This window comes from Zeugodacus cucurbitae, chromosome 6 (genome assembly GCF_028554725.1).
Source record: "Zeugodacus cucurbitae isolate PBARC_wt_2022May chromosome 6, idZeuCucr1.2, whole genome shotgun sequence".
NCBI lineage: Eukaryota > Metazoa > Arthropoda > Insecta > Diptera > Tephritidae > Zeugodacus > Zeugodacus cucurbitae.
In genome coordinates, this window is record NC_071671.1 from 70,032,548 (window position 1) to 70,056,615 (window position 24,068).

Consider the following 24,068-nt stretch of genomic DNA (forward strand, 5'->3'; position numbering starts at 1 on the left):
CTGTCTTATTTAATTGTTGAACAGCAGAATTATTAAATATTCGTCGATAATGATGGCAGCCACTCTTGCTGGCTCAAGCGCACAGCTGGAGAATGTGCGATACGCAAAGGATATAAAATAAGGAAATGTGAAAGTTACAAGTATCGCAAGTATTTCTACTTCATACATATTTATGCGTTGTAATTACGTAAAGGATTAAGTATTTCTGGGAAAAATTGATTCAAAATGCAGCTTAAAGAATCAATAGGTAAAAGTAGCAACGCTGGGTAACTGAAGCGAAAGGACGAAAATTGCGTTACAATATTTGAAGAGGTTTAGAAGTTATCTTTAAAATGCTTTTGTGATGAGGATGAGGTGAAAGGGAATTAAATTAGTAATCTTCATTAAAAATTGGATATCAGCAGAGATGTGCAGTCTATAAAGCCCCAATTTTTCATATTGTAGATATTTATTTTAATATTTAGAAGAGTTCTAAAAATATAGGATCCACATAAATTTGTTAGTATGGTAGACATATTCGTACATAAATGTTTTGATTTGTATATGAGGGAACTCGGAGTTATATTAGAGAGTGTGTGGTTTCTTAACTATCGAAACAATGAGTATAATGAATGAGAGTATAATCACATAACGGTTGTTTGTAACACCTAAAAATAAAAGAGTTGGATATATACTACGTTTATGCTTCATTTCTACTCGGTTATATTCTACATGGGTAAAGCCTATAAGCATAAACGGCAAATACTCTACTCGAGGTAAATTCTGAATTGAATTAAATTGAGGGCTGCCAGGTATTATAAATTTTGATAGAATTTTTGGTAAATAATTAAATTTTTAGCGAAAAATTGGCATTACGGGAACCCTGTATATGCAATTTGTCAAAACAATATACACCGGCACAAAAAATCAGCTGATTTGACGTTCAACTTAACTCTAAATCCGTTTATGCATCCGAGTTAACTCGTCTACATACGTAAAGAAAATATGTATATTCTATCCGAGGAGATCATTTAACTCGTGGTGAAAAAGTGTTTATGCATGTGGGTTGTAATAGAGTTATATATGTATTCCAAAGGGATCAGGGTAACGAGTTGACGGATGTCTGTCTGTCCGTTCGTCTGTGCAAGCGATAATTTGAGTAAAAATTAAGATATCTTGATAAAACTTGGCCATGTTCCTTGGCATCATAGTTGGTTGGTATCGAAATTGAGCGAAATTGGACCTTTCCCATACAAAGGATATGTTGAAAATTAAAAATAGTGCGTTAACTCTCTAACGAAAAACACCAGAAACACTGAATTTTACAAAAGAAATGGCAGAAGACAGCTGCACTCAGATTAAAAATAAATAGAAAAGGCGCGCAGCATCGCCCACTTATGGGTCAAAACCCATATCTAATGAATTGCTCGGGCGAAATCGGTTCACAACCACGTCTACTTCCCATATACTCAATTTTGAATTCACTTGTGGAAAATTTGTCGAAATTGCACTATAATTTTTCAATTCCCCGGATATCGAGCATGAAGAACTCTATAGAACTAAATTGCGAGAGTATAAAATGTTCGGTTGCACCGGAACTTAGAAAGAACAAAAATAAAGAGAACCTTAAATGACCGTCGTTTTACATTCTCCTATATTCGTAGAGCCAAAGGCTATCCCAAAAATCAAGTTTGAGAAGTGTTTCGACGATTGGAAGAAGCGCTGGCACAAGTGCATAATATCAAATGGGGATTACTCTGAAGCATTAATTTAGTCGGAAAAATAAACCGTCAAAAAATTAAAATTTCTGTTATTTTTATATACTTCGTATATAAGACTTTCTCCCTAAAAGGTTTTTTTTATATATGAGACATCACCTACCATAAAGTTTTATTAAAATAGTTTTGATCTCGTATACCACAGAGTCTTTTCTTAAGAGTAACAAAATAAATTTAATATTCCTACTCTTGAGCGCATTCATTTCTATGCACGCCCTCGGCAGCAGTGCTCAGATTAACACAATCATCGCTTAAGTGTGATCACGTGTTGATATTTGAGTCACGTCATATTACAGTTAATTCAAATATTAACACTCGCCAAAATGTATTTGTACACCCGACGATGAGTATTCGTAAGCGTATTTGCTGTTCGTATGAATTGTCGATGGAGTCATTTTGATGACATTCCGAATGCAAGGATTGTATGGGACATGCGTGTGTGTGTGTGTGTGAGTGTATGTTTTCGCCAACTGATTTCATTTATTCTGCTGTAGAAAACGCAATTTTCGCTAAGATGACAAAATTAAATTCCATAAGCAAATAATCAAGTGAGTGAGCGCGACTTGCTCTTGCACGAAGTCTAGATGGCGACGTTTTGGCAAAATGGCAAAAGGAGCAGCAGCGGCATTCAAATATCCTTTAGCGGTCGCAAAGTAGCGGAAGTTGTAAAGGCCACAATTGTATACACAAAACTTCGATTGGCTACATGAACTTGCAAAGCGTTTATGCACACACACACACACTCACACTCGCGCTCCTATGCAATCGGCGAGGCGGTGAGTGGTGGAACTGGAGCTGTTGGATATACGTGTATGCATCTGCTGCCCATTGCACCATCTGCGCGGGGTAGAGTGCGCCGGCATACGAAGGTAATGCCGAAAATTCAATAAGTTCAAGTAGCTCAGCGTTTTATTTGAAGAATCGGCACTCTAGTGGCTGTCATGCCACAGGCGCTGCAGGAGGTCGAAAAGCAACAGAATTGCAGAGTAACGCGCTCCCGAATGTTCGTGCGAATGTGAGTTATTGGTTATTGGACGCACATTTGCGTGCAAGCACTCTCACGTGTGTGTGTGTGTGTATTAGAGGTGATGTAATAAACGAATGCGCTCTGCGGGCTACAAATATATGAAATTTATCAAGTGGCCTCAAATGTGCTCACACTCAATAATGCACTCACTTCCTTCTTGTCAAAAGCTGCACGGAATTGGAAGAAGGGTTGCCGCTGCCCTGTCTGCACACATACTCTTATACTCGTACAACGTGGATTTGTTAGATTCTTTCTTCACTTTTTGTAACAGAAGGTGTATTTGCGGCACTTGAAGAGGCTTCCTTCATTATTTAGTGCGTTCTTTGCCATATTTTCGATTATTAAAATGTGTAATCAACATTGAAATTCACGTCAAGTGGCTCAGTCGGCATTCATGTGTCACAATACTTATACTATTGCGCTCATTTCCGCGAACAGTAGCGTAGTTGTTGTGATTGGTGGTGGGGGTAATATTAATTTCATTCAATTACAATACTAATTCTCAAAATTTTGCGATTATTTTAGTTTTCATAAGGATTCACTTTTATTTTCAAGTGCCATACAGGTTTTTGAAGATAGATAGAACCCACTTTCCAAGCCCAGTTTCTACAACCTGTGTCTTGGTGGAAACATATATTTGATAGAAGTTAAGCCAATATGTTTTTTTCCGCTTCGCAGGCGATCTCTCATTTGAAAATTGTCGATATCGGAGTATAACTTTTCAAGTCCTCGAATATCGAACATGATTATCCCATTACATATGGACCAAACATTGGTAAATCTCTCAGATACTTTATAGAAATTCTGAAAGAATATTTTTCTTCTAATAATGTTGCTCTGTGCCAAAAGTGGGCAAAATCGGGACATATCTTCGCCTAGCTCCTCCATACCTTATATTAGACATTTCAATATTATATCGTATATATCGGTTAGTATGTGAGATATCTTACCAAATTAAGTGAATGTAACTTGGTGGTGAAAATTAGTGAAATCAGTTCATGAATTATCCCCGCCCCAAGTGTATATTAGGATTTACGTTCTTTAGTGGACTTTATGTCGAATATATGGCCAAATTTTGTGTTCTTAATTTGCATAGTAAATTGGGAGTGTATAAAATGCCCTTAGTCCTTCCTTACTTGTTTCTCCTTAGTCTCTATGCCTAGTATATACATTATATATCTATTACTATACTCAATGATCCCATTATTCTCAAATATGCCAACGCCTATGCGCTCGTGTACAATGGAACTGCATGAGGGCACTTGAGCGCATTAAAATTGAATCATAACTCTCGCATGTATGAGCACATTCGTAAAGCATAAAGGGTAGTACGAATGAATAATGTATCAAATTAAATGAAATTTGTATTTAATATGAAAAATGAAATTTTTAATAACTCACAATCTACAGCATGAACATGAATAATCGCCATTTAATTTCCTTGTTTTTACTCATTACAAAATGCGGATGAAATCTTTATTCGTTTCAAGGCAGTGACTGCATTGATGACTGCAGAGCAAAGCAAAATAATTTGAAATCTTCGCTGTCTTTTCACAATTCTCGCATGAATTTTCGCTGAATACTGCGGTAATTAAACAAGTTAAATCCGCTCAAAAGGTGCTTACAGCAGATTTCATTCATTTCGTAACGTTTCGCTCATTACTTGTGTAATGTGTGTCTGTTGTATAGAATATTTACTTGTGTCTGGTATTTGTAAATGTACTCGTTTTCCGTTGCGCTGTTCGTCCTACTTGGCTGTGTGAAGGCGCGTTAAGTGGGAACTCACTTAAAAATTATTTAATTCATCAAAAAGTTGTCAACGAAATAATTACGGGCTTGTTTCATCATTTGAATGAAACATTCATTACGAAAGAGGATACGTTTTGCAATGAGAATGCGCAGCGAATAATACCGTTATGGTGGAAGGCTTGAGAGAAACATCAATGGTCGGTAGCATGAATACGTCATTGCACAAGCTTCTCTATTGAGTACTTACTATATATTTATGAATATACTTATATATATATGTATATTCAATGTATGGCGAAAAATTAGTTTATAGGAAATGGAAAATCACAGTCAAATCTCTTGCTATAAAACTTGCCGAAGAGAGACTGTAAATGATCCATCATAAGATATCTCGAATTTTAATGAGCTGTGGAACATATTATAACTTAGAATCATAGAATGACTTTCATCAGTGAACGACTGGAACGATATACTTAATTGTATTTATAGATCCACAAAAGGAATGAATCTTCTGGATGTTCCAAAAAGTTTTATTTTCAATCAAAAGACGGATGTTTAGAGATCGTTTGGAGCTGAGAAAGGTAATAAATAAACGATGTTTAGTTTTTCTAAGAAAATATGATCAGAGCTGATTCACATTTCATTGAAAAATTGGACGGATAATAGATTAATAATAAAATATATACTTAATACAAGAGCCATAAGAATGCTTGGTAGGATAAATAATGGAAATATGTTTTGACTAATATTAGTCTCATAAATATAGTTAAAAGCGCTTTGTACTTAAGAAATACTGTTTTTTCTTAAGCAAATTACTAAAATGAAATCAATTGAAAGAAACCACTCCATATTTATGCAGGCGTATATGATAGATAATTACAGCCTACTTTTAAGAGCAACGATACAAATCTCGCCGCCGAATAACAATACCAACAAGCAATTTAAAAAACCGTTGGCAATTTGTTTGCCTATTAGAGAGGCAGTGGCATATCGAATGTCATTTCCTCAGCGAGTAGAGAAAAAGTAGAAAGTGAAACCGATTATTATTGCTTAAACGATACAAATTGCCAGTCAACCAGACAAGGAAAACATTGCCGTCAATTGTTGAAGCACCGCAGAACTCAATCCGAAATTGCAACAATTTCTAAAGTGGCTTAAAATAACAACTTAAACACACTCATGGACGCATAGCAGAAGACGCTCAAGTAAAAGAGACAAATGCCGATTTCCGTTTGAGACAACGGAGCATGTGAGAGGAGGGTAGTTGAGACGTGGCGCAATGCGGCGCTGTTCTGTAAGCTGATACTTTGACAGTGTGCACCTTTTCCAAAACAAAACAAAATCAAAAGATGCCGATCCGTGCCGTTTGCTACCTTTCGCGATCGCTAACAACTCAAGCGGCTGTCTGCAAGCATTTCGTTATTGTTGTTGTAAATGAAATGGAAAAAATGGGTGTGGATTGCATTGCAGTAGTCTGTGGTGAGCGTCGCTTCGAAAATCTCCACAAATCGCTGCGTTGCTTTTATTTGTTGTTATTGCAGCAGCTGATCGAGATCAAGAGACACATTTGATACTTTTCCTTGGACCGCTGCCATAGTTGCCGGTTCTGTCATTTTATTGGCTGTAAATAATTCGCAATTCTTATCTGCAACATTAAGCTGGACATGTGATTAAAAAAATAGCAATGTCCTTTGGTGACCGCTTCTCTGAGTCGCTTCGTAATGGTGTGGTGGTGTGTTGCGGATTTTACGCTAAATGAACTAATAATTGCTAAAGTGGCATTTCTGCTAGATTTAATTTCGTGATAATAAGGGTTTCAAGTCAGAAAAGGAAAAAAAATAGGAATTTGAGCACAATTTGGTTTAATTTTCTTCGTTTTATTGAAGAATGATTGATCCAAAAGGCATACCTACCTAGAGGTTTTATATAAGGCTAGCTCTCAATTTAATGAATAAAGTGATGTTAATCTATCACATTAACGGAAAATGTTTCACTTATCAAATTTTATAAGAAGTAAGGAAGAATGAATTCGGGTGTATTTTAATATTTCTGATCGAAATATATGGCTTAAAGTCTTTCGGAATCTATTAAATCTGCAATATTATCTTCCGGTAAAGCTATTGATAGATTTAGCTTAATTTAGAGAGACATTTCCCACATATTCGAAGTCTAATTTTTATGTTTTCTACATTATTTTGGAAGACGTCCTTTGCTTCGAAGAATTCATCATATGAAGTATGGTATCTCTTAGTGGAAGTTGTTGAAGTGCAACTTTCCCACCGAATGTGATTGTCGTAACTCCAAGACTTAATTTGGTGTAGTATGAGTTGGAGAGTTGGTCGAAAATTGGGATTCTCGACTGGAATTTTTTCAAGCTAGCCGATGTGGCCACTTGTCGAGAGGAATTCTTATGTATCTGTAGAATCAGAAATATTATATATTAAAGACAGAATGGATGGTATTTTATGAGCATGGAATCAATCTCTTTCCCGAAGGATGGCAAAATGGTTTTGGATCAAATGGATAATTTATAATTTCATTTATAAATAATTTAAAGTTCTACACAATAAAAAAATACCCATACCCATAAAGCATTTTTGAAAATGCATATGGATTCGGTTTTCAGTATCCCATTCATGTTTCTGGTTTTAAGAAAATTCTACAAATATAGGAATAGCCATAAAAATTCACTAATTATTTCCGCGCACATCCGGCACGAACACGAGACGCATTTCCCAAAAACAGCGCCTAATTTATGCAATCATTTGCATCAACAGATTTTCACTTATTGCAATTTTCAACAAATAAAATTACAATCCACTGTGAAAGTAGAGCAACAAAGAGCATAACAAAATTCGACAAATCCGAGAATTTTATGTACGAGTATGTACGAATATGCATTTAGAAGAAGTGAAAATAGTACAAAACATTAACAAAACCAATTGTCAGCGGGCAATTCGGGTCGCCGGAAATTCGCATTTATTTTAATCGGCGCATAAAAGGTGGCAACCATTCGACATCTTCGAGCGTCGCGCCCCACTTTCACAGCCTCTCACCCACTTCGCACTCTCTGCACCACAACTTGTCGCAACGTCTTCGCGCCACATTCCCCACCTCTGCTGCGGTTCGTCGCATTCAATGAAATGAAATTAATTTGCCACATTAAAAGCGCAACGAATGGAATAAACGAAGCGGCCGCGTAAGCCATGGGGGTGGGGGGCAAATAAATGTAATAAAATGAATTGAAATGAAATTCATTGCTCAAACTTTGCAATTTTCTGTGCGCTTCCTATTTCCGGCCGAGGACAATGAGGCGCGCAACCGCCACCATCACCGCTAGCACTCCTCACCTCCTCTTCGGCACTTGAGCAAATCAAATTGGCTGCTGTTTGCAGGCGGCAAGTGAGTGTCACAGCAATTTGCAATTGTCATTTTCTCCGATTTTCTTTAATTCCCAGCTCATTTGGTGATTTTCCTTCGGCGTTCGCGTATATGTATGTATTCCGTTGGCTTTTTATTGATTTCACAATGGAACTGGTGACAACATTTTTTTGTAACACCAAAGCGATTGAGAAGAGCGTAAAAAGGAGCGGAAGCAAATGCTGCCAAGCGCGCGAGAAGACAAAAAGTTGCGCCGACGTCATTCTTCGGTTCTCGGCCCTTTCGACTTTGCTGCTTCTTCATTGTCATTGGCGTTGGTAATCGCACATTGTTGTTGCTGTTGTTGTTCGGTTGATTTCCAAAAGAGTGCGGAGCAAACGATTAGCAGGCACTTATTTTGGTTAAGAGGCCAATTGAGTTTATTAAATCAAGCGAGATAATTGCCGTCGAAGGCAGCGACTGAGCCGCGGAAGGGGACAGCAAGCATGGGAAGCGTATTTCAGGGGGGAAAATATCAAAAATTTGCAATAAGTGCGCGTCTCAAAATGCTAATAGATGTGGAGTGAGGAAAATACAAGTGATGCTAATATGTGAAAAGGAAATGAATAGAAAAGTGGAAGAAGAAAGATTAGATTTATGAAGAGGGGAAAGTGAAAATGCAAATGTCAGTTGTTAACTGTATTTTGACAGGTATGATTACATATCATTTATATATATATATATATATTTGGTTTGATAGTTATTTCTTAATTCGTCAGATAAGATGACAGATGACACATAAATGTCAATCGGACAAAACAAACGCCGATTTCTTCAACATATATACAGTAATATTAGAGGTCCATAAAGTAGTTCTACAATTTTTTCAGAAAGATTATTTCGAGATCATGGAACTACCTCCGAATAGCTGGCGGCTTGTCGATTTTCGTTTGGTAAAAGTTCACACTTCGTTGCTGGTTCGTGAATTCGTGTCCAAAAACAATACTGTAACGTTGCTCCAGCCTCCATGTAAGAACTTTAAAGGGCCGTCGTTTTATAAGCATAGATGAAATGGAGTTTGAGAAGTGCTTCGAGAGCGGAAGATGGGTACTTAAAGAAAAAACGAAAATTACCGTTATTTTTTTAACGCATCTTGTAGAACTTCTGACTAGGTTTATAAAACAAAATCTCTTTATTTGCGTAGTAGATGCTTACTACTTATAGGGTGAGCAAAAGGATGTATTGCTGTTCTCTTCACTGGTTTCAATTTAGAATTAGAAGGCATTTTTAACTATAATATAAATCAATAAAATAATTATTTAAACAAAAAAGTATCAGTTCATATTTAATTGCTGCTAAATATAGTAGAAAATTGTAAAAATTCTATAATTATAACGACAATGCGAATTTATGGAAATGAAATTCTCAGCCTTGACAACGCGACATAACAACCATAGATTCCATAGACAGCGGAATGCTTATAATAAATAAAACTGGCGACAATGGTAACTGGCAATAAAAGCAATTAATTTACATTAGCAACATAAGTCTTGCTGCAACACCTGTCAGGCGGCCGGGCGAATGTGCGAGCTCGGTAATTAAATCAATAAACTTGATAGTGCAACACAGACTGAAGCAACAATGCACGCGATGTCGCAACTACAACAGCAAATCGTTCGAGCGCAAGGCTTGCCAACAACGGAAAAGGACTCAAGGCAGGGGCGGCGAGCGAGTTGTAAGGTGTTGAAGTGATATGCGACCAAAGCGAACCAGCGCTAACGGTAGGCCTTGCTCAGGAGCAAAGGTGTGTGTATGTGTGTGTGTGTGCTCCTCTATGTAAATATTTATACAGAAACTATATCCTTGGGAACTAGTCTATCAACAGAGTCATCTACATATGAGTGCATGTGTGTGTGTGTTGTTGCTTGCGTGTGGATGTTTCCGCCCCAAAATGACAGTATTTAAATGCAAACAAATTGAGACAAAGTTACGGAAATTAAATTAAAATCAAATGCGAGCAAGCAAGCACTCACACACATACACAGACACTAATTTCAATGCACACATAGGAACGTCGAGTATTACGTACCGCTATGAATGTTCACATTCAACAAAATAGGGTTGCAGGCTATGTCGAAAAGGTATGCGTGGCATATATGAAGATACATATATACATATGACTATTTGTTGTATTTGCTGTTATTTGTATGACTAAGTGACATGACAGCCAGGTGCGATATGCTCACTGTGCCATTGAGTCTGATAGCTACTTTGCATGCTTGTTTACTTCCGAAACTATGTGGAATTATGACCCCGAATTTTCAAGCAAACACCAACCTGCCCGTATCATAGTTAATTGCAAACAACAAAAATAAATAAATAACAGGAAAATGATTTACTTAATGCCGTTAAGTGCATTCAAAACAGCTGTTAGAATTCACAGTTTGTGTGCGCGAAAAACTACTTAGAAACTCCTAACAAAATGGAATTGTGTCATTTAATTCCAATAGTGATAATTTGAAATTACACCCTGCTCCTTGAAATATATTTGGCTTGGATTTTAAGCAACTTGTTGTGTGGAACTAAGATCTGGTATCTCATGGAAAATTATGAAGCATTTGTTGTATTGAGCCATTCACACAGGAGTAAAGAATGTGCTATCTCTCAAAAAAAAAACTTTCTTTCACGCTCTCCAAAATGTTTTTACAACATTTCTAATGATTCTGTATTTCTGTTAGCATAAATAGTAGATAGATCCATGACAGATTCGCTAGATTTAGATTAGAGGTCTCAAATAAGCACCAGTTGTCGTATCTCTTGTTAAATTTGACTTGTGTAACAAAAGAGGAAGCTATTTCTAATATTTACGCTGAAGAGTGCCGAAAAAATTTTATACGATTTCAGCTCATAATCTTGTTGATGACTTTTATGAGAAGATTTTTCATATTAGAAAATTACTTTGAGCTCTCATTATCCTTGATCATTGATTTTTAAATACACAGGATATGATTTCGTAATATTTTTATAATATATTTTTCCAAACCAGCAATAATGTGTTTGTCGGAAATTTGATAGATTTTTACGATACAAAAAAATGTGAAAATAATTTCTAAATATCATAAATATGTCAAACGAATCGGGGATATGAAAACTATGTATTTTATGGATAAAAGTTTACCAAATACATATATTGGTCAGTAGAGCCTTAAAGGAAACTTAAGTGCTGCTTTACAGGCTTCAAAAAATCGATTTTTTTGTTTTGTTTTAAATCTCTTCCAAAACTATCCAAGAATATGTCTTTAAAATTCCAGAGGCCAATTCGACATATTTTCGAAGTTAGAGCAGTTTTAGTGGCCGAGCGTCGAACAGGTGCGAATGCTTAGGCAGACTTTAAAGCGCGTTTTCTCGAGTTTTCATTAAGTGTTAGAAAACGGTGCCGGCGCTAGCAAAAAGAATATATGTCCGATCGAAAAAACAACCAAAGTGATCTAGCTTCAGTATTAAATTATATTCTATTTGAACTAAAAATGTTCGACAAAAGTATTATTTAAACTACTTGTTTTGCAACTTAAAGTCAATTTTTTCTTAGAAATGTGATTTTTTTTCAAACTTCGAAAAAATTTGGAATATTATAACTTCTTCGGTATTTTTTTAGTTCATAAAGAAAATTAACTTATAAAAATTAAAAAAAAAATTTGGTTCGACTGTTTCAGATGCATCGCACGACCTCCATCACAGACACCGATTTATAAGTGCAGACTCCAGGCGCTCCAGAAAAATACTTACAACCTTAAAAAATTTCAATATTTTTTAATAATAAATATTGTTTTTTAAGTTTTAATATAGTAAAGTTTTTTCGGCTTCTAAAGCAGACTACTGCCTTAAACTATAGAATATATAGTCAATAGACCATTTCACACTAAATAAATATACGAGTATAATACTAAAGTGGGAGTTTTGAGAAAGTGAAGATTGTGTGTTTGTAGAAAAAATAGTCTTAAAAAATTTATAAAATACAGTCTCCTTATTAAATATAGTCATAATTGTTAAGATATTTTACTTATTTTTTATGAATTTTACTAAATATGAATGCAGAATGCAAAATTTGGGTAAGTGTAAGGCTAAAGTAAGAGTTTCCGAAAATATTTCACTAAAGTATGTCAACCCTATTAGTTTAAAATTGATAATATAATCCATGTCACTGCTAACTTCATTGTACTTGACAATCTATGTATTACATTTATTCGACAGTTTCATAGAGAGCACACATGCCTATAGACCTCAAATAGACCTCTAAAAACACAAATGTAAAATTCAATTTGGTTAGAGTCGCTGTTTTTTATGCTTAAATGTTTCTATGCTCATTTTCCTATGCACCGGTACTATTCATATGTAAATTTCACCACATTTATAGCGGCAAATCGCTGATGGATTATGAGTTTTAAATTGTGCGGCGGTTAATAATATGCTTATCTCGGTATCACAGCAATAATTAGCAATTGTGGATGAGTGCAATATGGTTGTATGAAAATGATACTTTTGGTGTCTGAATAGAAACGGCTACTGGAAGGGTGTAATCTGATAATTGTTGCAAGAGGTTTAAATTGTGAGTTTTTGAAGCATACGCGGTGAATTGAATTGACAATAAACATATTTAATGCTAATGAATCTTTAATTTCATAGTAATATTTGAGAATATGAAATATGAAAAATTGGGCTAATTTGATTTAAGTGGTTTTTAAGAAGAGAGAAAGTGGAAAATGTGTCAGTAAAGTGAAATTCTAATGCTTAACTTATATTCTAGGGATTGCTATTTGATTGCACAGCACCTTAAGTTGCGTAGTTTACTAGACTCAGTCATTTTCTACATGTGAAATCATATTTAAGAATACCTATTCAATTCGATTCATAAACATATAGCACATGAAGCGTACCAATTGTGCGAAATATCTCACTTCAAAGCCATTAGCATTCACACACTTTACCCGTACGAGTAAGCATTGCCATGACAATTGATTCTCTGCTTATGGAATATCTTCTACATTTCAATGGGCTCGAAGAGGCACTCACGTGTGAGAAAGCCAAAAACTCATTTGCCTTTAAATTAGTAGCATAATGCGGCTATTTAGAGGTTACTTAAATGCTCATTAATGAGCTGCTTCAAGCAGCAAATACACCAGCAACCAACAACCAACAACCAGCAACAAATACACATGACACAAAGGTGAGTTCGTGTGTGTGTGCGTGTCGGCAAGGTGTTGCACGAAGTGACAAATGTAACGCTTCTCACAGCATTTTTCCTTTGATTTCTTACCTTTTCACTGAACATACCTTTACAGCACTTACGGTACTTTCGCCGCTCACACACACGCACAATGTAGGGATTTATTTGGTCGCAATTATAGATATTTATGTGAAGCAGCTCGGTAAGCTGCATACAAACAACAAATTACACGGCTGATTTAATTTTTAAATGTTCGCTAATTTGCCAAAAATAGTATCCTTTCAATGCATGCTTTGTTGTGTCTTTTGTGTTTTTTGTTGTTGCTTTCTACTTTCGTCCTTGAAGTGTGGAACACTTTCAAGCCTGCCGCTTGTTTACGCACAATTTCCATTTCGTTAGCGTGCGCATGTCCCGACCACTTGCGTTAATACCCACCACCCGAGTGTGCTACAGCCGTTGCAGTCGGTGACTTCACCCACAGCATACATACATACATACGTACATACATATGTTTAAGCATAGCTCAGCACTGCGAGCGTATTTGCGGCTTTGTGCTGGCTATTTTACTAGCATGAGCACTCATTTGTTGTTCTTATTTGTTGGCTCTTTCAAGTGAGACACACTTGAATGTTTTTATTAAATGGAAATAAATTTCGAGTGCGCTTGAGAATTACTTGGATTTCTCTGTTTTCCAAGCCTACTATGGTTAGCTACGTTCATACATTCATTCATACAAACGAACGTATGTGCCATGAGTACTTGAATCGTTCTGAACGCCTCGACACAATGCTCCTTTGTCAAATATTTGTATACTGTTATCCTCATTTGGTCGGTAATGGATCCTCTTAAGCACGAATTTAACACTTCGCTGACTCTAAGTCACAGCGGAAATATATTATTTTAGAAATTAATTTGTTTAAAAAGTATGGACTTTATGAGCTCTCGAATATGTGCTAAAAGTACCTTGATATTTCTATGTCAACCTGAAATTTATCTATAAACTGTGACATCAGTGTGTAATTTTGAGAAATATTACAGTGTCGTGAGTCCTACTGAGACCAAAATTTGGTCCACTTCGGAAACTCAACTTTCATCGTTCTTTATCTCTTCAAATATGTGTGAGAACCTTTCCGAAACAGAATTTTCAACATATACATAACATATATAGTTAGATAAAGTCTATTTTTCGAAGGCGAATATTGAAGCTGGAGGATGGAGTCATATGTAGAAGTTCACGTAAGTGAGGAAAGTTTCTGACTGTCATCCACTTGGGAGTGGCCAGTAACGATTCTTTTGCGTATGGTTCAAGCAGCTCACGACCACCGGTCTTAGACTAAGTATCCTCTGGGGAGCCAACAGACATCCGTTTAAGGCGATCTAAAGTGAGAAGTCGAAACCCGCTTATGCGGTTGTGCATTGGGTTTGGGAAGCAACAGCCTCGAGATGCGTGGCGCGCTGTTGTGGACTCGGCTATAACCACGTAAGCGGTGTCTACGCCAGTCAAGAAGAAGAAAAAGAATATTGGAGCACAGTCCGACCTAACCTAAGCAATGATTTCGAAAGTTGTTGTTATTATAGACCCTATTTAGAAGCAAAAGTGAAAGATCAGAGTGTAAGATAGAGTCTTATTATATGGTCTATTATTATAAATACTCATAAGGAAATTGATCGAAAACTTTGGAAGTTACAAAGACGAGGAATTGTAGGCAATTTTGAATAACATTTGTAAGAGTGGTTTCGATATTTAACACTGAATTCTGATTAGAAACCTCGTACTAACTTTTATTTGACTAAAATTGAACATGTAGTCCAATCACACATAGCCTTAAAAAAATTTGAATTAAGCTAGATCTGAAAAATTTTGAAAATGAAGAATGAAGGATTTTTAAAATATTAAAGTTGTTTAAGAGTTTATCAAATCTGCAAAAAATATATAAACGTGCCTCAAATAAGATAGATTTATTATATTTTTTTCATTAGAAAAAAAAAAGATTTATGTATTCATAACCATATATTTATAAAAAATTGTATGCATATGAGGCTTCATACTACCTATCCGAATATTCCATAATTCTACATCATCAAACACCACCCATCGAAAAAATAATAATCGCCGGCAAGGCTCTTTCCACTTTATCGATTAGAATCAATTAGTTGGCGATTATCTTAATTTTATTATTTTTCATGCTGTGCCGGCTTTGTTGTTGGTTCTTCTTGCTTTTGTTGTTGTTGTTGTTGTCGTTATTATTCAAACAAATTTGCACATAAATTGCATAAATTGCAATCAATTTTTAACCCCTGCAAAAAGTTAGCACCGTTATGCAAACGACACAGCAATCATCCCTTTTCGATGCGGCTCCAAGGGTGACGACGGGATCTCTTTTGTGTTGTTGTAACAGCGCATTGCAATGTGCTATTTGGCTGCAACGCGTAGGCAGTGAATTTTAATTTTCAACGCAAATTGTGAACGCTTCGTTACGCTTGTCAAAAATCGGAATCATTCAAATTAAAGGCGAATTAACTCGTTTTTTTCGTACAATCATTGGAATTACAAGTGTATGTGTGTGAGAGGCGAGTGATTTTAGACCAAATATTTATTTGAATATAATTTGCCAAATATTTCTTTGTTCTATTGACACTCGATTTTGGTTTATTAGCTCAAAGAAGGTAACTTGTATACTTTCCCAAATCGCTTTGATGACTAATATAATGAAGTCGAAAAATCGATGAATGAAAATTTTTGAAAATACCAACTCATGCAAAGTTTTATTTCAATAAACTTTTAATGAGTCCCATTTTTTATACTCTCGTAACAAATGTTTGTAACACCCAAAACTAAACGAGTTACGAGTAACGACCATAGGAAGGTTTCGAAAATGAGCAAAATCGGACCACTGCCACGCCCACAAAATGGCGAAAACCGAAATCACATAAAGTGCCATAACTAAGCCATAAATAAAGCTATGGAAATAAAATTTGGTATGAAGGATCGCACTATGAAGGGGCATATTTGGATGTAATGTATAGAGCTATATAAACCAAACTTGCTGCAGTCGTTTTTTTAGCCACTTCCTAATACGGTCCAAAAATGAAAGAAATCAGATCATAACCACGCCCACCTCCCATGCAAAAGTTGGGTTGAAAATTACAAAAAGTGGGTTAACTCACTAACGAAAAACGTCAGAAACACTAAATTTCACATAAGAAATGGCAGATGAAAGCTGCACTCAGATTTCTTTACAAAATGGAAAATGGGCGTGGCGTCGCCCACTTATGGGTCAAAAACCATATCTCAGGAACTACTCAACAGATTTCAATGAAACTTGGTTTATAATAGTTTCCTTACATCCAAAGTCAAATCGCTTCACAACCACGTCTACTTCCTATATACCAGAACTTTGAAGACGATCTGAATCGTTTACATTACAATATATAAAGTAAGCACTAGTGAAGATATCGGTGCAGAACTTTGAACCATTCTAAAAATCGCCAAAATCGGACCATATGTTTTCATATATCGAACATGAGGACCTCGGTGCTTCTAACCTAATATTATGGTTTCCAACTTTCAATGGACTTTATATAATATATATGACGAATATGTGGGTCAAAGTGTGTATTATATAATATTAATTAAGTTAAATAAATAAATTGCGAGAGTATAAAATGTTCGGTTACACCCGAACTTAGCCCTTCCTTACTTGTTAATAATCAAATTTAATATAACTCATTATACCAGATTTTATGCGGGTGTGACTTTACATTTCATTAAACAATTATAACGGGACATTTTTTTGCATTGCATCCAAAAGAGATGAGTTTAATTGTGAAAAATTAATGAAATCATAAAACACACAAAAATCATGAAGAAGAAGGGTGGATTCTTTCTGTAACAACCCAGCAGTGAAACACCAAACTAGTCAAGAAAGATAACTAAAGATAAAGTCAGAGTTTCTTGATTAGAACTGGTCTTTTCAGAAATCATCTGGGTTTCATCAATTTCGATGATTGGAAGAAGTGCCTGGTATAAGCCAGCCAAATAATAAATACTAAAAAAATAACAAATTCCCATTATTTTTTGAACACACCTCAATATATCTCAAATAAAAAAATTTCAGAGAATATAAATTTTTCTATACAATTATGCATGAGTTTCATATTTGTATGCGATTGGTTTCTTTCTAGTAATACATAAAAATACTTATTCTTAGTATGGTAGTATAAAAGTAGACGAGTCAGTTAAGCGGTTCGCTGTAGTTCCAAAGTAGTGAACAACTAGTTTATTTCACTGGGAAGCTACAAGCACGAATACAAGTGTGCATATGTATGTATTTGTGTGTGTCAGCAGTACACCCGCCAATTTGGCTAGTTGGCACTTGAGCATTCAAGCGACAATCACTTCATCGATGGTAATTGATGTGAAAACAATGGAGAGTCTGATTTCTAAAAATTCACTTCAAGCCTTTTGAGTTGTGTGCTGAGACGTGCAGCCGCATACGTATGCGTAGATATGAATATAAATATGTGTGTGTGGACACTGTAATGACGTGGAAAGCTTTGTCGAATATTCAAGGCGACGGGTACTAATTGACCATATGCCTGAATAATAAGGACGTGGGGAGTCCACATGATACATACAAACGCCTAAATTTATGTTAAATTTGGGGGCTTATATGAAATTATTGACAGATTTATGATTTAATATTATATATTTGTATATATGAAATGATTCTGAAAAATAATTAACCATTTACGTACTTAAGTAATATTTTCATTATGCAAACTACATTTAAATTAAGATTTATCAATTTTTTTCTATTTTCACTCGCTGAAAGTTTTGAATTTCTTTTGAGTTATCGCAGAAATTTGTCAAACCAAATCACAACCAGAAACTAATTGCAAATGGCATTTACAACACCTGGCAGGTGGCCAAAAACCTCCTTTACAAGAACAAAATGCCTTAACCTCGATTGAGTTGAATGAGCGACATTCCTCTCGCGTTTAACACGTCATTTAGTTGATAATTTGTATCGCACAAATGCGCTTTTGACGAAATAATGCACATATGCATATTCTTCAGATTGTTTTCTTTTTAGCCAAATGCATCTGCTGATAAATCGTCTTGGGCTAACACTTACAAATTGCCACAGTGAAAGCAACAAACATGCGCTAACAAATTACGATGCATGCTCATTCAACAAAATGCAGTGAGCAAAATGAATTAACGACCTTTTAATATTCGAGGAAGAGTGCTTAAATGCACCGAAAATATTGCGGTAATTTTATTTGAGTATAACTATATGTACATGATTATAGTTTTGTAATGTATGACGTTCGACTCAAAAATGAATGCTATCTAAATATAGAGAAAAATATTTATTATATATTTGAATAATAGAAAAATACTTTCATACATATATGAATATGTACTGCTAAGCAATAAATGTGAGCGACGAAGCCGCAGAATTGATAAGTAATTAAAATATTGGCAGACGAAAAATAATAAATGAGTCTAGCATCTATGTATGTACTAAGTAGCTTTGTGTCTTTTGGGTCAAGGAAAGTGGGTAATGTCTTGATGCTGACGCGTGGTCTCTTTAAAAAATTAGCCGCTGACTGTAAGATCTAAGTGTTTCAAGGTCTTTTTTGTTAAATACTTTTTTCGTACAGTTTTTAGTTTAGGGTGAAATATGGGTCACTGATGGTAAATAGCTTTTAAGGGGTTTCGTGGAATTAAAAAAATCGTTTTTTTGTTTTTTGGCTTATTATTTCTCCAACATCTCAAGAATATTGTCCTAAGTTTTCAAGTCAACTACTCAACCGATCTTGATAAAATTTTGAACAGGTATTTCAGATACAATTTACTCGTGCTTGAACGAAGAATTTTACTTTTTTTCAATTACAACTATTTAAAAAAAAAAACAAAATGTCAAGTAAATTTGAACGAAATTTTTATTTTTTTTTTGGAAAAATTTCTGCCAAAATTCCAATATTCACTTTTTTTGTCTTTCCTTCGTTCAAGCACGAGATTATGTCTTACCTAAAACACTTATTTTTGTTTTTTTTTTTCATTTTGGATGATCCTGTCAGGAGTTATACTGACAACGCGGAAGCATCTTTTTTCACCCATGTAACCCCTTAAAGCATTTTCGACTTGGACATTTTTTGCGAAAGGAAAGCTTTTGAAAATTTTTAATCTGTTCTGAAATAACTGCTTATTTATGCTGGTGAGAACTAAATGTTTTAAAGCCAGTAAACATAAAGTAGGGTAAATATAATTCGATAGATTCCGATCTGATTGAAGTAAACTTTAAGATTACCGTAGACAACTTCTCTTGTAGAGAACATACCTTGACTGGCATTGTTCTACGACCGAGTGTGTGTCTGATATGGGAAGGATCACAAAAATCAGTCAGACCCCTCAATAACTCATCGAACGTCATCTGGGAATCCATAATTGGCCCTAAAGATTTTTATAAAATACAATTTAGTTATTTTTCTATATCGACAAATTCACTATACAAGTTGTTTTTGTAATTTAATAAAAAAAAAATCAAATAATATTCGATTACAATTTCTTAACTAGATATTTAGTGAATGATTTATTGTTCATATTGCCAGATTATATGAAATATAAGAGGGAAATGTATTAAATAAAAATATCTTCTGTTATAAAGTATCCCAGAAGCTATTTCCAAACAATTTGCTTTTAAATTTCAATTCCGTTTCGAATATTATTGGAATTTGTATTGATTACCGAAAAACTGTTCATGCGTGCTCTGATATATGCTAGCAATACTTCGTGATCAAAATAGCGTCTAATAATAACAAATGATATCGAAACAAAAATATGTATGTATACGCGCATATTTGTGTGTGGAAATTCGAGAAATTCGAGTACACAACGCAATACCAACTGCGGAACAATAAATTTAAAATATATAAATATGTGCTTCTACATTTATGTATGCATACCTTTCTATGTAAATCCTTTGCTTTTCAACTCTCGGCCGATCGAAGCGCGAGCAACGAGCACATATATGAACCCGAACCGATTAGGCGAGGTAAAAATAAATAATCATGTCATTTCCATAAATACTTGTACGTACCGCAGCAAATACCAGCAGCCCCCAATACAAAAGCTGCTAACCCCAATAACTGTGTGGTGTTTCTGCTAACGCAATCCCATTGATGTATGTACGCAAGAGAGCTTTTCCGACGTTGGCCTCGCTGGCACCTGCTGGCCGTGTTACGAGCACCAGCTACTCGATTGTGTTCCAACGCAACGTTTTGGCTTCCAAAAATAGCCAACCGCTAAGCAATATTTTTACTCGGATCTATAGTATATATACAAATTTTATATTCGTACAAGATTACCAAACAATGCCCGAAGCTGTTATGCAACACTACGAAAGCTCGTTTATTATGAAAAAGCGAGTGGAGGGGGAGGTGGGTGTGGGCGGGATGCGTGGAGCTTGCGCATGGAAATATGATCGGTGCTTTCGAAACAATTGTGGGGGTGGTGGAAGAGTGGAGGGATCCAAATATTTTCAATGATTCCATTGCTATCAATGCTTCTTTTTGGCGCTACAAAAATAAAGACAACAACATGAATGAATGGACAATTGGAGAGAGCCAACCCCATATGTGATGAGTGCTGTGCCTGATCCCTCGGTCCCTCAACCCCCCCTTTGTTGTTTGACCATAACTCTGCTATAAAGTCATTGATATGGAAAATTAAGTCTAAAAAAGTCGTTTTATTTATAAATAATTATAAATTGTTTTAATTTAATTACATAAGAAATCATTACATTATTTTACATGTGGCAAAAATACCCTTAAAACAATAATGCGTTCATTATGCTTTCATAAAACTATAAGCAAAATCAACAGTTAATCGAAATGAAACGAAACATATTTAGAAACGGTAAAGTTGTTAAATGACGAACATAAAACATAAATCTGGTTCATTTGTTGTTGGTTGTTGTTTTGTTGTTTTTACATCATGTGAGTTGTTCAGTCCGTTTTTTGAATTTGCGATCTGGAACCAGTTAACCATTGGTTGGTATTGACAACATTTATGCAAATAAATAAATAAACGAATGGGCGGGCATCTCTGAAGGCATGTTGTTGTTGTTATAGCTAATGTGGTGATAGTGCATCATAAGACACAATATTGCGTAGAACAATGCAATAGCCACATCAGCGCGAACACGTAAAAGCGTATTACTAGCTGGTAGAAGTAACTGCTTAGAAGCACTTGCGGTGGACAATGCCGGGGCCGGATTCGTCGTATTCTTCCTTGGAGATCCACATCTGTTGGAAGGTGGAGAGGGAAGCCAAGATGGAACCACCGATCCATACGGAGTATTTGCGCTCTGGTGGGGCAATGATCTTGATCTTGATGGTGGATGGGGCCAAGGCGGTGATTTCCTTTTGCATACGATCAGCAATACCTGGGTACATGGTGGTGCCACCAGACATGACAATGTTGGCGTACAAGTCCTTACGGATATCAACATCGCACTTCATGATTGAGTTGTAGACGGTTTCGTGGATACCGCTGGATTCCATACCCAAGAATGAAGGTTGGAAGAGGGATTCTGGGCAACGGAAACGTTCATTACCGATGGTGATCACTTGACCATCGGGAAGTTCATAAGACTTCTCCAGGGAGGTGGAGGCAGCGGCGGTAGCCATTTCTTGTTCGAAGTCCAAAGCGACATAGCACAATTTCTCCTTAATATCACGGACGATTTCACGCTCAGCGGTGGTGGTGAAAGAGTAGCCACGTTCAGTCAAGATCTTCATCAAGTAGTCGGTCAAATCGCGACCAGCCAAATCCAAACGGAGGATGGCATGGGGCAAGGCATAACCTTCATAGATTGGGACGGTGTGGGAGACACCATCACCAGAATCCAAAACGATACCGGTGGTACGACCGGAAGCGTACAGGGAGAGGACAGCCTGGATGGCGACATACATGGCTGGGGAGTTGAAGGTTTCAAACATGATTTGGGTCATCTTCTCACGGTTAGCCTTTGGGTTCAATGGGGCTTCAGTCAACAAGACTGGGTGCTCCTCTGGGGCTACACGCAATTCATTGTAGAAAGTGTGATGCCAGATCTTTTCCATATCATCCCAGTTGGTGATGATACCGTGCTCAATGGGGTACTTGAGGGTCAAGATACCTCTCTTGGATTGAGCTTCATCACCGACGTACGAGTCCTTTTGTCCCATACCAACCATCACACCTTGATGGCGTGGGCGACCTACAATTGAGGGGAAGACGGCACGGGGCGCATCATCACCGGCGAAACCGGCCTTGCACATGCCGGAGCCTAAAAAATGAAAAATACAAACCGACCGTTAGTAAGAGTTTCACCATGCTTTCGCCAAATGTTGTTTGTCGTAGGAAAACGGGCTACGGGAAACGAAGTAACGTGCGGTAGAAGTGAACGTGACAGCGCCTCAAAACTAAGCCCCTATGTCATAGGGACTAACATGAAAGTGGCCTCAAAATGTAGTAATCTAACCTCACAAAATGTATTTTTAAAAAATACGCGTTCCGAAATCTTTCTATTTGGGAAAATACAAATCTATATTTAATCGCCCTACATTTAATACTGTTTTTTGAAGTTCTTAGTTATGCTATTATTGTTCTGATTAATAAATGTGTCATCTGTTTGCAATTCGCTAAGTGCTGTTATTTTTAGTAACAAATGTGAAATTTTTTAACTAATTCAATGTATTAATTTTTTAAATATTTAATCTTTTCAATTATCTAAATTTTGATTTCATTCAAATATATATTTAGCGTTACTCAAATTATATAGAACATCTGCTTTACTAACACTTTATTCGATGCTTTGCTTTGCCTCCTTTTGCCTGCCATTCTTTGCTACAACTTGTTGGTATTATTACCACATTTCAATGAAGTTTAATGGAGAACTGGTATAGTTCAACTAAAATAAAGCACGATCCCACAGTGGGGGTCTCACTGAACACACTATGCAATGCTGGTCAATGCCAACGCCCTATTTGTTTTGTGACTAGTTATTTCTGTGACTATGTTTTGTCCTAAATCACTGGAGATTTGATAAATATTTTTTTGTGATTGCTCTTTCTGCTTGTCCTTTTCGATTTCATACTACTGCTGATAAGTTCACTTTTCACTACACCATTCTCGTATCTTCGCCTCCTGCCGTCGTAAATCCTTCAAACTGTAGTCCAATTGTTTGTGCTTTGGTGCTGGTGGATTGGGTAGATTCACCCAACCAATCAACCAACAACAGTGTGCACAGCTAATATCCATTGTTAACGCACCATTATCAACGACCAAAGCAGCAACCTCATCGTCACACATTTTGTTTGAGTTTTGTGTTTAAAAAACCACGAGCAAGAAGAAATAATCAAATAATATGGCAAATGTGTACGCTTTGGAACACTACTCACTGACTAAAGTGCCTTGGCTACTACCAGTCGGTTTTATACCAATCAACATAAAATTACACTTTTCATCTTCGTCGTTTAGGAAATCCAAAAAAGTTCTTCGGCAACATCGATCGTTAGTCGCCCCGCGCCGCCAACACCCGCCGCAACTCAGCATACACGATACACCGCCGCACACCGCCACACACACACAGGTGCTTTGCCTTAGCAGCAACACCAACACCAACGAATGACGCGAGGAATACGCTGTGTTTACGATTTTTCAACGCCACTAAAAATAGACGGATCACACCGCGCTCACCGTCATCGGCGGCACACAAACACATGTACGCCTTGGTAGCTGTGATGCTGGATGGCAAACGAAGTGCGCGCACCCGAGCGAGTTAGCAATACCGATCGTGCTCCTGCGCACTATGGCACCCCCACTCGGCACGGTACATGTTTTTCGTTCGTGTGTGTGTGGGTGTCCAGGTATGTATTGGCTTGTTGGCGAAGCTAT

General features: G+C 36.4%; 2 protein-coding genes across 3 annotated transcripts in view; both read right to left on the minus strand.

Annotated features, from left to right (window-relative positions):
* Positions 1-20,522, minus strand: part of LOC105221225 (uncharacterized) — an 86,389-nt gene extending 65,867 nt beyond the window's left edge. Inside the window, exon 1 of one of the 2 annotated variants that reach the window (XM_054232963.1) lies at positions 20,227-20,522. The gene's annotated coding sequence lies outside the window, so the exon portion shown is untranslated. Of the gene's footprint in view, positions 1-20,092 lie in introns of both variants that reach the window. The other variant, XM_011198016.3, reaches the window with a different exon arrangement.
* A 332-nt stretch (positions 20,523-20,854) lies between these two features.
* On the minus strand, positions 20,855-23,606 carry LOC105221226 (actin-2, muscle-specific). Its single transcript, XM_011198017.3, has 2 exons — positions 23,444-23,606; positions 20,855-22,458 (listed from the first exon to the last, which is right to left on the minus strand). Exons 1-2 carry the CDS (start codon positions 23,481-23,483, stop codon positions 21,368-21,370), a joined length of 1,131 nt encoding a protein of 376 aa, XP_011196319.1. The 5' UTR covers positions 23,484-23,606; the 3' UTR covers positions 20,855-21,367.
* Positions 23,607-24,068: the final 462 nt, after the last annotated feature.

Excerpts from the sequence above, each read along its gene's own strand:
- LOC105221226 (XM_011198017.3), bottom strand. The coding sequence starts at position 23,483 with ATGTGTGACGATGAGGTTGCTGCTTTGGTCGTTGATAATG. Across the intron at positions 22,459-23,443 it reads TGCTTTGGTCGTTGATAATG|GCTCCGGCATGTGCAAGGCC; the intron begins GTGCGTTAACAA and ends TTCATTTTTTAG.